The sequence below is a fragment of the Pempheris klunzingeri genome, chromosome 21 (genome assembly GCF_042242105.1).
Source record: "Pempheris klunzingeri isolate RE-2024b chromosome 21, fPemKlu1.hap1, whole genome shotgun sequence".
NCBI lineage: Eukaryota > Metazoa > Chordata > Actinopteri > Acropomatiformes > Pempheridae > Pempheris > Pempheris klunzingeri.
In genome coordinates, this window is record NC_092032.1 from 15,298,201 (window position 1) to 15,314,919 (window position 16,719).

The 16,719-nt window shown below is 43.1% G+C and overlaps 3 protein-coding genes across 3 annotated transcripts in view; 2 read left to right on the top strand and 1 right to left on the bottom strand.

Annotated features, from left to right (window-relative positions):
* Nucleotides 1–16,719, top strand: part of LOC139220726 (uncharacterized) — a 275,609-nt gene that overhangs the window by 174,242 nt on the left and 84,648 nt on the right. The window lies entirely within an intron of this gene.
* eef1a1l3 (eukaryotic translation elongation factor 1 alpha 1, like 3) lies at nt 685–2,792 on the top strand. The gene is made up of 7 exons (XM_070852550.1): nt 685–896; nt 979–1,158; nt 1,231–1,527; nt 1,597–1,747; nt 1,944–2,200; nt 2,270–2,504; nt 2,594–2,792. Exons 1-7 carry the CDS (start codon nt 753–755, stop codon nt 2,701–2,703), a joined length of 1,374 nt encoding a protein of 457 aa, XP_070708651.1. The 5' UTR covers nt 685–752; the 3' UTR covers nt 2,704–2,792.
* Nucleotides 3,667–16,719, bottom strand: part of asap1b (ArfGAP with SH3 domain, ankyrin repeat and PH domain 1b) — a 54,322-nt gene continuing 41,269 nt past the window's right edge. The window contains exons 15-28 of the mRNA XM_070852540.1: nt 16,015–16,148; nt 15,705–15,796; nt 15,431–15,617; nt 13,481–13,566; nt 12,683–12,798; nt 12,520–12,587; nt 11,846–11,953; nt 10,935–11,163; nt 8,205–8,366; nt 6,575–6,653; nt 6,364–6,428; nt 5,729–6,288; nt 5,157–5,279; nt 3,667–5,012 (exon numbers count right to left, since the gene is read on the bottom strand). Of these exons, the coding sequence (XP_070708641.1) occupies nt 4,938–5,012; nt 5,157–5,279; nt 5,729–6,288; nt 6,364–6,428; nt 6,575–6,653; nt 8,205–8,366; nt 10,935–11,163; nt 11,846–11,953; nt 12,520–12,587; nt 12,683–12,798; nt 13,481–13,566; nt 15,431–15,617; nt 15,705–15,796; nt 16,015–16,148 (2,084 nt within the window). The 3' untranslated portion in view covers nt 3,667–4,937. The remainder of the gene's footprint in view (nt 5,013–5,156; nt 5,280–5,728; nt 6,289–6,363; nt 6,429–6,574; nt 6,654–8,204; nt 8,367–10,934; nt 11,164–11,845; nt 11,954–12,519; nt 12,588–12,682; nt 12,799–13,480; nt 13,567–15,430; nt 15,618–15,704; nt 15,797–16,014; nt 16,149–16,719) is intronic.

Below are 16,719 nucleotides of genomic sequence, written 5' to 3' on the forward strand. Positions count from 1 at the left end.
GTTACTGATCTATGAAATATGACATCTTCCCATTTTGTGAAATGAGCTGCAGTGTATGGGTACAGAAAAGAAAAGTAATCCAACCTCACATGGATCTTTTCATTAAACTTTTCATCTCCACTAACTACATCACAAACTGACTTCCTATATTCTTACAATAAGATATTTTGTCTGTTTTCCATCCTTTCTTATAGGAACACATTTAGACTTCTACAATCAGAAGTCTCTTTAATACTGAAAATGTGTCTTCCTTTTATGCTTTGTGGCCGATCATAGTGTCTTTGATATATAAGGAGAGGATACTTATTGAGGCTCTTCAAAGACAAACCTCCACATGACACACCTGGTTGTAATGTGAGATCCTGAGGTGCTCTATAGTGGCAGCCTGACTGTAACTGACTGCTGCTGCACACTGATGAAAGATCAAGCTGAAACATTTCTTCATTCCTCCCCAATGACTTTTCACAAAAATGTCAGCTTTTCAGTGTTTAATTTTCTTGCCGTCCAAGCTGTTGATTATTCAACAAATATCCAGTAAAGTTCAGCTTTTATCAAACAGGCATCAGCCGCCACTTAAGCTTAATTTGCAGCACACCTGTCTTCAATGATGTGTCCTGTGTGGCCGAGTGGAGCTTATAAAGTCTCTCCAGAGCGGCTGGTCAGATCCAATTTGATAGAAGAATCTGGAAGAGCTAACGTCGTTATTTCAGCTCAGGAAAGCCCCACAGTCGACTTGTTTAACACCCACAGCCATGGGAAAGGAGAAGACTCACATTAACGTGGTGATTATTGGTCATGTTGACAGTGGCAAGTCGACCACCACCGGCCACCTGGTCTACAAGTGCGGTGGCATCGATCAGAGGAGACTGGAGAAGTTTGAGAAAGCTGCAGCACAGGTGAGCTGAAGTTAAACCTGATGTTAAACACTTGATTCAAAAATGTTAAAGCCTTTTTATGAGACTTCATCTGCTTTTACAGATGGGGAAGGGCTCCTTCAAATTTGCCTGGGTGTTGGACAAGCTGAAGGCTGAGAGGGAGCGAGGAATCACCATTGATATCTCCCTACTGAAATTCAACACTCAAAAATACACCATGACTATAATTGATGCTCCTGGCCACCGTGACTTCATTAAGAACATGATAACAGGGACTTCCCAGGTACGCAGCATGTAGGTGCATCACTTTCTGTATGTTTAAGTTCATTTTCTCACATAATGGGTGTCATTTCAGGCTGATGTTGCCCTCCTGGTGGTCTCTGCGGCTAAAGGAGAGTATGAGGCCGGAGTGTCAAGAAGTGGTCAGACCAGAGAGCACGCCTTACTGGCTTACACTCTGGGTGTAAAGCAGGTCATTGTCTGTGTGAACAAGATGGATCTGACCGAGCCACCTTACAGCCAGAAACGCTTCGATGAAGTGGTGCGCGGCGTGAGTGGCTTCCTCAAGAAGATTGGCTACGACCCAACGGCCGTGCCTTTTGTTCCAATTTCCGGCTGGACTGGGGAAAACATGATCACTGCAACTCAGAGGGTAATGATCTAGAAAAGTATCTGGTAAGGACAACGCAGCACCTTGAACTAAAGTGGTGTGTCTCTACAGATGCCCTGGTTCCAAGGGTGGAAAGCCAGACGAAGGGAAGGGAATGCAAGTGGGAGAACTCTGCTAGAAGTCCTGGACTCCATTCAACCACCTGTGCGCACCATCAACAAGCCACTACGATTACCTTTACAGGATGTCTACAAAATTGGAGGTTAGAAATGGTGCTTTAAGTTGCCATGACTTTGTTTCCTAGTCTGACTGTGATTGATTAGCTCCAATCACAAGAAATAAGTCACAGGTGTGCAGCAGAGGGATTAGAATGGGGGAAACATAGCAATGCTGTAATGCTGGCTGACTGAAAATACCTTTTAAACTTTAACTACAAATGCTCATTGTTCATCCTTCAGGAGTTGGGACCGTGCCAGTGGGTAAGATTGAAACTGGCGTCCTCAAACCGGGCATGACCCTGATGTTCTCCCCTGCCAAGCTCACTGCGGAGGTGAAGTCCATTGAGATGCACCACCAGGGGCTGCAGACGGCTCTGCCGGGACACAATGTTGGCTTCAACATTAAGAATGTGGCTGTGAAGAACCTGCGGCGTGGGGATGTGGCGGGCAACGCCCAGCATGACCCTCCGTCAGATGTCAGCAGCTTTGAAGCTCAGGTTGGTTCGATGGAGTTTTGATTTTACTGTTTAGTTGTCGCTCTGTGCTGATGTGGCTCTTCTCTTTAGGTGATCATCCTGAACCATCCAGGGAAGATCAAAGCGGGCTACTCTCCTGTCCTGGACTGCCACACTGCCCACGTGACCTGTCGCTTTGCTGAGCTGAGGGAGAAGATTGACCGCCGCACGGGCAAGAAACTGGAGGACCAGCCCCAGATCCTGATGTCTGGAGACGCTGCGACGGTCAAAATGGTTCCCATCAAGCCCATGTGTGTGGAGAGCTTCTTCACATACCCTCCCTTAGGTACAGCATCCACTTAACGTTATATTAATGTGTAAGAAATCTCTGCCATGTTGACTCCTGCAGTGTTTTAACTTTGTTGTGCTTCTCAGGTCGCTTTGCAGCGCGAGACCTGAAGCAGACTGTCGCTGTGGGTGTCATCAAGTCAGTGGAGAAGGATCACAGCTCAAAACTTCCACACAAAGCCCAAGTGTGTAAATAAGTTTACCAGTACTCTGGTATGACTGCTTTCAAAATTTTCATTTGGTAAGATGCAATTTGTGTAGTGACACAAAGTATTTATGTTAAAAGATAACTCCTGTGTTAATATTAAATGCAAAAACTGTAGCATCGAATTAACTTTGGTTGAAATGTAAATAAGAATTGAGAAAAAATAAAGAATCTTTTTGAGAACTCTTGAACTCTTGTCTTGAGCGTTTGTCTTTAAATGTTCAACTGTAGTTGATGTAGAAAGTTAGAAATGCTTTTAAAAGTTAAACTGCTGTAAGGTCAAGATTTGAAACTAGAGAAGCTTTCAGCCTTGAACAGTTGGCCATTTTAGAGAAACCTTCACTCATTCCTGTAGGGTTAATACAAAGCATTATATGGAAATTATTAAATGTTTTACTTGTATAGCAACAAATGTAAAGTATCAAAAGAAATGTGCAGAATGGGCTTTTATTGGATGAATGTTATTGAGGTATTCAAATGTATTTCAGAGTTGTAAATGGTTGAGGTGGAACTAATTGTCCTTCATACTGTTGGGAAGCTCAATCTAATTGACCAAATGTATACTTGTAAAAATCTTACTAGTGGCCATGAGTAGTCCAAAGTACAATATTTGCCTTTAAAATGCCGCATAAAATCAAATGCTCAAGTTCCTGGATTGTAAAGTGAGTAAATGTACTCTTACTCCCCCACTGCTTGGCCTTGGTTATATTTAACAGACATGAGTGGTATTGATCGTTAATCATCTAAGCTAATTCGCCTCCAGAATGCAAATAAGCACATTTCCCAAAACCTCTACCATTCCTTTATCTGAAGTCCAACAGCACTTTCAATAAGCTGCTTAGTGATGCACTTTCTCCTCTAATGCTTCGGAGTCTCTGAAATTCCACGGGGAGGCAAAAACGGCTCTGAAAACCACATGGCGTAATCTCGATAAAGCAAGACAGCAGGCTCGGTGTTTAAGTACAGCACTTTTAATGATACAATGGGTTGATGGGTTTGTTCCTTAACATGGGAAGAACTGCAAGTCAGTGAGGACTGGGTGAAAATACATCGGCTCTCCAGCCTTTACAAAGTCCACCTCTAAAAGACATTTCTGGTTCACAGGCAAACCTGGAAATGTACTGAATCCAGTAACGTGGAATGATATCACATGACTCAAACTAAAAAAACTTCAAGCTCATGAGGTTTTACAAGACGCTGAATCGTGAACACAGGTTAATGTGAAACTTCTAGCCTGTCAGAAAATCAAGTTATTGCTAAGATGTCCTCTTGAGTTTCCCGTACTTGTCATTAATAGTGGCTTCAACAACAGGATACCCTTTGTGTAGTCCTGCTTGGTTAATAGTGGCTCTTCAAACCCTGAGGTGAGCGTCTTTGAATGCAGCACTCCACTCAATTCCAGTCATTGTTACACCATGCACAGAATAGGTCAAAGGACTGTGGAGATGGCGTCGAGTTCACACACAGCATACATACAGTGAACAGTGTAACAAGGAGTAAATTAGTGACCTACAGTGAACCACAGGCTTTGATATTCCACCACACAGTAGCAGCAGGTTTCTATACTGTAAAACAACCATAATACGTGTACACACAAAGCAAGCAAGAACAAGGAGTACATTTAATGAAAAAAGTCTTCACCTCGGGGAGATCAGTGGGAGACTCCTGCCTCTTCAGTCAATTATGGTGGTAAACAGGGATGCAAGACACAAATAGTGACATGATCTATTTCACATTCCATTTCATATTTGTCCTTTTTCCAGAAATATAAGCTGATAATTACTTAAGGGCCAGTAAAATTAATACAGATAAAATTCAAACTCTACCGCCCTGATGCTTAATCTGACAGGTAGAGAGCAATGGTACATGTTTTGTACAATAAAACATGTATATACACTCACACACAAATATATATATTTACATACATATATACACAGTAACAGCATAAACATAGACTTTAGGTAAGTGCTAGGGTTTTGAGAGTGGCTTTGTCACAGCCGTGCTATAGGGTTAAGATAATACTGGTAAAGGAAGAATACACACATTCTTTGTACAGCATGGATGAGGCATCCATGGCTAAATGAGCCTTCTTGGGTTTCTTCTTCGTTGCTTTTCTTTTTTTTTTTTTTCTCTTTAGGACACTTGTCATGTGACAAGGGGTGTTTTGGTAGCTATTTACAGGGCCTCCCAATTCAGGGAGAGGTGTAGTGCAAGTCTTTCTGGCTGTCAGTCACTCAGGATGTGCACAAAAGACATGGGGAACACCCCTTTTCTTTCGGGGTCTCCTTCAATGTGCCCGATCTGGAAGTATAAAGGGTAAAGAGAGCATGTGAGAAAAAGAGCCCGACGTACAATTCAGTGCATTTGAGTTGCCTCAGGAATATTCCTGCTGATAAAAAGGTCGAAAGCGTCATGGTGAAGGAGTAGTAATGAAGCTGGACTCACCCACCACTCCTGGTCCTCCTCTCCTGTAACTATGATCACCTCTCCTTCAACGAACGTCAGCTCGTCATCATTGTCAGCCTGGCAGTCATAGATCGTCTTCACCCGACGGGCTTTGCTCTTCCCCTGAACACACAGATAGCAAAACTGTTATCAGAGTTAACAGAATCGTCTTTCGGTTCTTCTTTTTAACTTTCATTTAATTTTGTAAGGAAGTGTATTCAAATATATTTATTTTAAAAAAGAACTAGTAAAAAAGCAACATCAAACTGTTTTCTAGGCAACCACCAGGTCCAAAATGATACTCTTGAAAATACCTATAAAATCAAAATGGAGCAGCAGGTCACCAGGGGGAACACTGAAGCCTCTTTGACCACTACAGACAGTAGAGAGTCTTTGGTAACTGTTTCTAGTCTATTTTTAGAGAACAACTGAATACCTGAAGCTGTAGAAATAACCAGCAGCAGAAGAAGAAGAGGCCACCAGAACATCAATATATATAGAAATATATATGAAGTGGAGAGGAGAAATATGAAGTGGTTGGAGACCTGTGTGCAAAACATGTATGTTCATACCGTGTTAATCTTCCTCGGGAGGGGCACTGGTGTCTCTGCAGTCCCTGTTGGGGTCCCATTGGTGTCTTCAGCAGCCGGTTGGGTGGGGGTCCCTATAGCTGCTTGCTGATTAGGTGACGGTGAGTCTTGAGGCTGAGGCTGCGGTTGAGGCTGTGGCTGAGGTTGAGGTTGAGGTGGAGGTGGAGGCTGCGTTTGGGGCCTTTGCACCGTCTCTCCGGGTGGCGGCCTAGGAGTGGACTCGGCTGTTCCAGGTTTGGGGGGGATGTCTGCGAGATGAGGCTTGGGAGGCAGGTCTTTGAGCTGGGGTTTGGGCGGGAGGTCTCCCAGCTGAGGTTTAGGAGGAAGGTCAGAGAGCTGCGGCTTCGGAGGAAGTTCTCCGGGCTTAGGAGGAAGTTCAGACGGCTGCGGTTTGGGGGGCAGGTCGGCCAGCTGAGGCCTGTCCCCCAGGGGAGCCTTCTGAGGGGTGTCGGTCGCCGGCGGGGACTTCTGGAAGACCTCTGGAGGAAGGCTGGGCTTATCCATAGACGGGTGGTGTATAGTGTCAATCTTCCGCAATGCCACTGGAGAAAGAAGCACACAATTACTTCACAACTTCAATTCACCAGCATTCAAATAGAAAGTGGACAAAGTTTTACCTTTTTGAGGTAGTTTGGGAAGAACCCTTGGACCAAGTGTAGATTTTGTGTTGCTTGAAGTAGTGCTGGGAAAGGATTTTCAGATGAAGTTAAATGAAAAACAGAATCTAAAATGATGCTTATGCCTCATAGATTTTATGGTAGCGAGTGATGCAATAAATTTGAGACCAATTAAACTTAAAATGCCACTCCGGTTTTCTTTGTTTGGTACCTTTGCTGCTGAGGAATTCCTTCAAACTTGTTGGAGACTGGAGACATCTTGCTGACAGGAGGAGGGGTGGAGTCGCTTCCTAAAATATTGACATTGATGACGACAAACAGATTATTTAACACCATAACCGAGCGCCAACCAAGGGATTAATTTAATATAAATGTGGAAATAAATTAACATGCTGTGATGGTTAAAAAAACAATGAGGGAGGCGTCATCTGGCTGAGCTTCCCATGAGCCCGGGTTATTTGGAGGTTGTGCAATAAAGTGTTATCATTTAATTAATGTTTGCGTGGTACTGTGAGTGTGACACAGAGTGCACAAAACACCACAGAGGACAAATGATAAATGCAGAGTTACAGTAAAATTATCCCCATTATACACATGAGGGACACAAGGTTACAGGTAAGATGACTGAGGTGAGTCGTCTTTTGTCTCCTGGTTACAACAAAACTTTTCAGTGTCGATCAACCAAAAAAAAAAAAACTAAAGCTTTGATTTTTGAGAACGTTTTTCTAACTAACCCGGAGTGAGACAAACTCATGGATTTTCTCTTGGTGCATTTTGAAAGTCTGTTGATTGGTGAACTTGTGGATATTTATTGGATAAAAAGTTTCTCAAGATTATTAAAGTGCATCCTCTCTGATGGTGCATTGAGGACATATTGAAGTTACTGTAATAATGAGTTTCTGACTTCTAAATGGTGTACATTTCCACTTGGATGTCCATCATTTGAGGTAATTAAACCCAAATGTGATACTTATGGTGCTATAATGTCAATGCAAAGTATACTTAACCCTCATATGATCATATCTTTAGATGTCAGATGGTGTGAAAGTCTTAAACATGGAAACGTTTCCCATTTCAACCATCCATCACATCTGACTTGGGGCGTAGCATCAAGCAGAGGGTTTAATACTTTGAAACCATGAAAAAGAAATTCAGCAAGTACACAAACAATTGGAGCAAATGTATGTAGCTGTGACTTTTCTGACACAGCCATTGGCATTAATCCACCATGGTTGTGCATTTTAGACATTTCTTTCATCTCAAGCGTAAACTGAATAATTTCCTAAAGACGTCTGAAAGTTGGACACCTTGGATTTTAAATAAGTTATAAATCATAAAATTGTGACTTTAATTTAAGACCAAATGATTAATAATGAATAAAAATAAGGTAGCTTCATGTACCTATGTATTACCATTGAGAGATTACCATTTAACACACTTTCCCATTGCACAAAGAGACATAAATCCACTGGACTGTGCAACTCAAAAACCTGTAACAAATCTCATAACATTTGAGCATGAAAATCCATTCTGAACTTTGGGAACATTTGCTAAAATAGTTTTAACTCCAGGTCCTTTTACAAGTTTTTTTCTGGACCTTTAAACTGTATCTTTGTCAATAAAAGGAGTTTGGTTAATTCAGTTACGTCTGGAAAAAGCTAGTAAGCAGACCTTGAGTTAAGAGTATCTTGTCAAAATCTCCAAACATGTTTTTCTATTTTACTTTGCAGGACTATTAAAATAACCCCGTAAATTTGGACAGTGATGATATTCAAGCGTCAGGCTGGAGCCGTGCCTGAGTGGAACCAGCCCTACTGTTTACACGTGTGCTTGCGTCTCACCCCCAGTCAAGCCCCCTTTACTGTGTGGACTGTGAGAGAGCGGGCTGGGTGGGTCAGACAGGGTGCGTTTGTGTCCAGGAGGTGGGGGCGGAGGCCTCTTCTTGGACAGGGTGGAGCTGCCTCCTGGTGTGAGTGTAGAGGGAGGGCCAGATGGGGTAGGAGCTGGAGGAGCGATACATAGAACACATGAGGTGATGAGGCCCCCCAAAAAAGTCAGCCTGTTAACCCCCAAAACCCAGAGAAGGTAAAGGAGAGGATAATGAAGCATGGAGAGGAGAGGAGGAGTTAAAACATGGAAAAAGTTGTTTTTTTCTCTGTTGGGAATAAGTTTTTGTGGGACAAAATGAGGAGACACATTAAGGCAAGAAAAAATACAAATCTATAACACAGAACTGTCTGGACGGGAATGCAAAATAACGAGAAGGGGCAATGATTTTGGGGTGTGGGCACATTTTTGGTGTGTTCTTTATGAATATGCCTGTTTGTGTCTATTGGGACTCCGAGGCGCTCACTGATATGGAGATGTGGAGAAAAGTGAAGGGAAAGCAGCTAATAGAGAGCTCAGCCAGAGAGGAATCAGCTGTGGTTAAGAGTTTACAGCTCAAGGATGGTGGGACATGATTCCAGCAAAATAAAACAACATGTAGGCAAGAAATAATGAACTGGAGACTTAGTTTGCCTACATGGTCCCATTGTTCAGTTTAAAAAAGCACCACCACCCTGTGCATCTGAGCTGTAAAGGAAGAAACAACTGAGGGATAACTGTATATGGGGCACACAGCCGAGTAAGGGGGAGAACATAAAAACAGGATATTCACTGATGTATGGTCGAGTGCCAGCCAGTGTGGCGTAGTGCGAATGAGAGCCAAGGAATGCCAAGTGTGGAGCTGAAAGAATAGAGAAACAAAAAAGAGAAAGAAAAGAGAGCGAGATGAGGAGTGTGGGAGAGAATCTACAGTATGTCAGTCTTAAAAAGAGCTGCTCCCACACACTATAAAATAACAAGATGAAATCTTATCAGTGGCAAAGCAAAGCAAAAAGAAGAAAAATGGCACGAAGCTGGCCCCCCCAGGAGGAGCTCTTCAGCCTCCACTGAGGGAGAGAGCGCTGCGCTGCTGGTCTGGAGCATCTGAAGAGTTAGCATGTTATTCCTCATGTTGTTCATGTTCTTATTCGGGCTTTTAATCTGATTTTTGCATAAATCAAACTTAAGAAGTCCACTTGTTACCAGTGCTATTTGAATCACTCGAGGTACTTAAAAGTGAAATAATCTCCTGATATCATTTAAGAATATTAGCAGACCCTTTTTAAGTCTCAGGAAGAAAAACACTTCAAGAACTAAGGACTTTTTGCAGGCCAGGAACTACATTTTAATCCTGGTTCCTTCTGCAGGAAGGTCGGTCAGCTTCCCGAGTGTTAATTCAGAGTTTAGGCCAACAATAATGCCTTGCTCTTTATTTGGTTTGGGGGCATTTATACTCCAGCATTCTCCTGAATGCTTGACCTGTATGCAGTACCATACAATACTGGGACTAACAAGCTTTTCACTACAATACAAAAACAATGCAGTTTCTTCATTTCCATGTCTTCTGCACGGCTCCTCAAATAATGAGGATGCTGACTTTTTTCCTCAAAGCTTCCTGAGAGCATCTTCAGCCTCTGTCTTTTAGCGTTTCATCAAGTATGTATCCATCATGTGCATTTAAGAGCAAGTCAGTTAAAACACTGAACTCCAGAGTTACTGTTAATTAACTCGCCAACAGCTGATACAATGTGCAAGTGACAGTTATTCTAGTCAACAAAATCAACACTTCTCAGCTATGAGAAGCCAAGTTCTGTTTACTTCTGTGTGAAAGACTCATTATTTAAAAAAATTACCACCATTTTTTGATGGTTAATCTGCCATGTTATCATGATGAATTGCAAATGTGTGAAAACTAGAAGCTTGACAGGCGTAGTAAAGGGTCAACTGAGCCATTTTAATTTGCACTGGAAACAGGTGAAATTTCATATTGCTTGTTTTAAGAAAAATAAGATTTAAGCGCTCAATAATGGATTAAAATGACTTGCTGAGATGGATGTTTTGCAGTGTAAGCTTCTGTGATGTTTGGCTGTTAGTGTTTCAAACCCCTTCACAGAGGGAGGAGTGTTATTTTTAATTCTGATACTGCACAGACAGCACGCCCACAGTGCGCTGTCTGCATATTGTGTCGAGGCAAGTGATGAAGTGTGTATCCAGCTTCCTTTACACAGGCCTGAGTAACCATCGCTACCCTGACCTCTCCTGCGGCTATGTTTTCCTGAAAGTTTACTGTGTAAGCAACCTTAATGACACCTGCATCCCGCCCTCTGATCTGTGTGTTAAACTGCATTCCACTGCAGGGTGTGTTAATGTGTGTGTTGACTGACTGGGAATGTCAATGAAGAAACTTTTCAGAAAAGTGATTACGAAGCATTCTCTGCACCTAATCCTGTCCTGATATAACTAAACATTAACAGACACAATAAAGTACAGTTATCTTCCTTCTACAGTAATCAGACACAGTAAAGCATACAGACATCCTTTAGACCATTTGCATTGCAGCCTGACATTTGCAAAAGACATATTATCAGAATATGATCTCCTGAATTAACTGACTATCACTGTTATAAGCTAGCGTCTGTCAAAACTGTGGATGTTGTCTGAAAATCGACGCAGGCTCAGGTGCACTTGGAGCAGGCAGGTCTGACCTTTGCCCTGGTTCCTGGGTGGCAGCGGCGGGCCATCAGCCACGGGAGAGGAGGTGAGGTCGGTGGAGGCGCTGTACATCTGGTTGGTGAAGGCGCTGTAGGACAGACGCTGCTGTTTGTCCCGTTGGCTGATGAAGCCCGGCAGGGAGAGCTTGTCGTGGGGGGACAGGCTGGAGGAGTGGCAGAAGCTCTGAGGCCTCGGGGAGCGGTCCTTCTTGATGGGACTGGGCTGCAGAGGGACAGGAGACAGCTGAGACAGAGCCTGGCGAGGAATAAGTCACTGCTCTTTGATTACGCTGAGCTGAAATCATAACCTGCAGATGCTTTAAAGGAATGGTTTGACATTTCAGAAGATACATTTAGTTGAGTTACATGAGAAGTTAAAAAAATGCATCTGCTCAACGATGTCAGTGTTAAAGGAAAAAGTGCAATGTGTTAAAAACCCACGAGGCACAGATTTGTGCCTCGTGGGCACTATTATCTTCTATCCACTGTTATCTTTGTTATGTATTGACTGCCGTATGTGGATTTTCAAAGTGTCCTTGGATGACTTGAAAGGCTCTTATATATAAAAAGGCTTTATCATTATTATGACTTGTTGTTGCTTTAAAGCATCGAACACGACATCTTGCTTTGCTCAGTTGCTGCCATGAAAACAAAACAAACACTCTTTTAACAGAGTCACAATGAATAGCAAAAATAAATAAAGAAAATTATAGTCAGCAGTTGCTTAATTCAGGCCAATTTCAGCAACACGATGATGACCAGGATAATGGAGATGGTGATAATGGTTGTTTTTAGCTGTGTTACAGAATCCAGTTACTGAGCTGGAGAAGAGCTGCTCGGCCATCAGCAGATGAGTTGAAAACTTGTCTGAATTCAGACGAGTGAATGTGACGCTCTGTTCGAACCTTATCGTCGAGGTCGTCATCGCTCTCGTCCATCTCCTCCAGTCTGAGGCTCCACTCGTACTCCACATGGATGTGAGGGTTGAACTTCCCCTCTGCAGCCTGCACAAGCTAAAGAACACACACACACACACCAGTTATAGACATGCAAATAGCTTTCCAATACAAAGCATTATCAGCAACAAGATAAAGACGTTACATCAGCTTTGGCTGCAAATATAATTACTAACTAAACTCTACAAACAAGTCATAGAATAAACTGTAAAGGGGGAAACAATACCCCATAAGCAGAGCTACAATATCACTCAGATGTGGTTTCAAAATCAAATGTGTAGATACATTTATTTAATATAGGTTTTGCACTGCATTTGAAACTGCTTTTTTTGTCTGCATGTTCACATTAGCGTTAATAATGAACATACATCAACAATTATTTCCACTCTGATGTCCCTGCTGCCTGAGGCTGTAGACAGACCTTTGACTGCCATCTAGTGTTCTGACTAATCTGCCCCACAACTGGTCAACACGTGTTTAATCAACCACAATTTATACCCCGCATCCTTTTCTTCAATTTGTCCGACAAGCTGCGTGGTTTATCGGGGATTTAGTCATTTCTTTAGACCACTAAACATCCACTGAGATGTCCAAAATCACCATCTGGGCGGTCCTGTACTTACTGCCTCCTCACACTGAGTGTTCCTCAGTCGCCTGGCAACATCCAGCGCCGTCTCTCCGTTCTGATTGGCTGAAGGGAGCGGAGGGGGGGTAATCAACAGTTAGAGTCTGATTCGTGCGTACAGATGACTTTAACAAGAGGATGAGCCTCGACATGTGACTCACTGATATCAGTGGCCGGCTTGCCCCTCAGGAGTAACTTGAGGCACTCGGGCTTCTCGTACATGCAGCAGTAATGCAGGGCAGTGTTCCCCCACTCCGTCTGCTTATCCAGGTTACCGCTGGGAGAAAACACACACACACGTACGCACACACCGAGTCAGGGCACAGGTCACAAGCCTCAGGGTGTTTTCCACAGTCCTGCAGCTGCAGGTTAATGTGTTATTACCCAGGATTCTGAGTTTAGCATGCGAGAAAAGAGCTGGAAAAAGGCCTCGTCTTAGCTGTGCCAAATCAACTTCACACTGCACTGTTACAGCAGGTAAATAATCCCCTTTAGATCTCTTGTAGCTCCCAGAAAGGGCAAGAAAAATGTTTTAAATCATGAGGGAAAAAGCACGACACCGTGTGAGCACAGATATTAATTAATGAGAGGGTCCCTCTCGGTCTGTGCTGGCTATGTGCTGTTGGAGCAGTGGTGGGTAAACAATTGGAAAGAGAGGAATAAATTAAGGCAGAGAACAAGTGCTTGACCCATTTCTCTTTGCCTTGTGGGAATCTGAGCTGAGCTGTACAGCGCTAAGCTTTCCTCTGCACTTCCACCGCCTTACTACAGACTGAAGCACAGAGCAGGAAAGACTCACAGCAGAAAATCAAATCTGTAACTACGCATTTACACAATTTTCCCCTTAACCGCTGGTGTGTTTTAAGAACTTCTGACCGCAGTTTGAGCCGAAGCCAATCCACACCCTTTTTGCAATTCTATTTTAGCTTTCTGGTGGAAATGACTGTTAAAAAATGTACCTGTTCTGCACAAGGAAGTCCACTAAGTGCAGTGAGGTCTGGTCAGCAGTCCGTACAGAGTAGTGCAGTGCTGTCTCTCCGGCTTCCTGCAGGGGGCCATCAAACACAGCAAAGACACTGTGAGACAATCTTTGGGCAGCATCCATTCTGTATTCTCTCCCTCTCTGTGTCTCTTTCAGCATTTAAACAAGCCGCAGTAAACAAAATGGCTCCTAAAAATAATATTTCAGCAGGAAAAAAGCTGAGATTTGTCCATTTCTGGGAGAGTTTTGCCGTAATTTCATCTGTGAATTAAAATTAGATTTAGATTTATTTCCTTTAAATGGAGGAAAAAACATGAAATACATGGAAGCGAGGAATATATATACTTAATTTTTGGTGTCATCTTGTAATCTATAGGCTACAGAGGAGGCTGTATATATTCAAGCATCCCTGTCATGCTGTCTGGGTTTGGGAGGGGGCGGGATGTTACTGTGCTGTCTGCAGCCATTCAGATGTACTGACAACAGCAGATCAGATATCGGTGAGTCAGACTTCATAGCGCATACAGCAGCAGCTCCCTCTGTCACCAACTGATATCCTCTTTTATCCTGCTGCTGCAAGGTACACTTAATTTTTCATTAGGAAACTACCGTGTCTGTGTTATAAAACCATGACCCATTTATGTCACATTAGGTCTGATCACCCGTGTTGTTTACGGTACAGTATCTTCATCATCTACCGCTTGTTGTTTAACTTTAACTTACGCTTGTTATTTGACTGCCTGAACCAGTGGTGCAAAAGGCAAGGCAACAAAGAGAGAGCAGGCTGGGCCGCAGAAAGACGGAGACATGAATTACGCTGCCGCAGATGTCGTCATCTGAGTCAATATGAACTCAAGTGAGATGATGCCCTGCGATGTGGTGGAGGTTGCTGGATATCACCACCTGCTGGTGAAGTTGTCCGGATGACTCAAAATTTTCCAAACGTTACACCCATTTCTATCCACCAAATAATGCACCAGCTGGTAGAAAAAAATGTGTCAGCGTGGAGTGCCTGTTGGGAGTAAACCTCACATGAGGATGAACCACTGCAGTAAAACGGGTAGAGGGATTTTTCTCGGGTTTATAGTCAAATATGAGATCACGGTGTAGGAGGAGAATTTACTGTAGATGTGTATGAGGAGGTCAGGGGGGGAGGATGGCATGGAGCCAAGATTCAAGGTAATACACTTGCCTGCGAATGTCAATTTTACACTATATGCATTTCAGCCTGATGCGAAATATGCAAAAGGGCAGATAGTTTGATCTGCATGTACAGAGATTTCAAGATTTCATCCCCTGAAACTTGTGTTGCCACCTATGAAAGAAATATCTATAATACCCAAAACAAATACCCCCAGCTGACGTATTCAAACTGCTTGTTTTGTGGGACCAACAGCCCAAAAACCCAAAGATATTCAGTAACCTATCATAGATAACTAAGAAAAACAGAGAATATCCATATCTGAGAGCTGGGAGCAGTGAATCTGTGACGTCTCTGCTGAAAAATGGATTCATTTCCTGTTGATTGAGTAAATGGTCGACTTGTCATTTGGGCTCTAGTCGTGATGATCCACAAACCTCACTTTCAACAGTTTTCACTGGGACTACTACTTTAGAGGAGGACTGAAAAAAAAATCGAACTGAAAAAAAACCCTGTAACCAAATGTCAGACAGACACAGTTAGCGACTAGCTGGTGAACATGGTGGAACAGCTTTAGCAGCTGGAGAGCCTGATATTTCCCTCAGGAGTTGGAAGAGACCAGAAACAGAGCTACAGTAAAAGACACAGTTGGATCTTTTCTGACAAGTTGTTGAATCGTGCAGAATGCTCAGAGATGATAAAAAAATTGAACCAAAATTATCTGGACGACCAGATACCACTGAAGGTAAGTGAGTTAAGCTCTGTGCTTAAACTTAAAGGACTCACCTGCCCCACTTCAGGGAGCGGCTCCATGAGTTCCACCCCCTCGGCGTACACCTGGATGAGGGAAAGCAGATCCCGGGACTGAACTGCCTCAAACAGCTCGATCATTTTAGCTGCCGCGGACATGCATGTCTTCCTCGCGTACTTGTGGTCCACATATTTAGCGTTAATGAACTCCTTCCTCACCGTCCTGTGGAGGAGAAGAGGAATTCAGGCAGCTGTTTCGACATTAAACAAATCTAGTTTTCAGGCAGTTTTCTGCTCAGAGAGGACTCACATGTCACTGGATGGAGTGGGCTTTGGTGAAGGGGAAGGTAGGTTTCCCTCCATGATCTCATTGAAACTACTGTTCCCTACATTCTTGGCCAGCTGGGGGAGAAAGGAGGGAGAGTCAGCGAGCAGAACAGAAGCCGTTCTCTGACACAGATGAGCACATTGGTTCAGGAATACCTCTGCTGCGTTCAGCTCTCTCCTGTGTTTCCACTACTCTTTCATTATTTCTAATGTTTCACTGGAGATGAAAATAGTAAAGGCCGTGCGCTGCTGCCTCACAAACGCTATTTATTCACTTGGTTTCTCTGACTCACCAAGAGTTCTGAGGTTCCTAGCTTGTCGAGCTCCATGGACTGGATGCGGGAGATGTGGACCCCCATCTCTCGGTGGATGCCGGAGCACTCGATGCAGGTCAGGATCCCCAGATTAGTGGACAGCCATTTAGGATCTATTAACACAGACAATATGAGAAAATGGATGTGGATATATGAGTTGAATATATGCCCTATATCTAAGCCAATACTGAATATCAAACGGCAGATTCTGAAGTTGCACCAGGTAACATTGAAAGCTCACAGCTCCAAATTCCAGTGCAATACAGTAGTGACAGAAACCATTCAAATGAGTTCAATTCAGTAAAATTCAATTTGAGTCCAGTCTGGAACATCAGACACATATCCTTACAAACATTGTCAACTATCAGCTAAAGGCAAAAAAGCACTAAAATTGCATTTCAGAATAAAAGAGCAAGAGATTGTTCAGCTATAAAAAGCACCAGTCCTGCACTTTTCTGAAAAAAAAAAAACATTGTGTGGGGCTGCATTGTATACTTGTCCTTTAAGGCTGCTGTCAGTAGAGAAATTGGTTTCTAAGCGTCCCAACAACTGATTTATTCCTGTATGATTGTAAAACTTTGGAGGAAAATGTCGAGCTTTGACAGGAGCCATTACTCTTTTGAGGGACTAACATCAAAACAACGGACATCAGTGTTTAAAGATAGATTTCTATATATTTTCTGT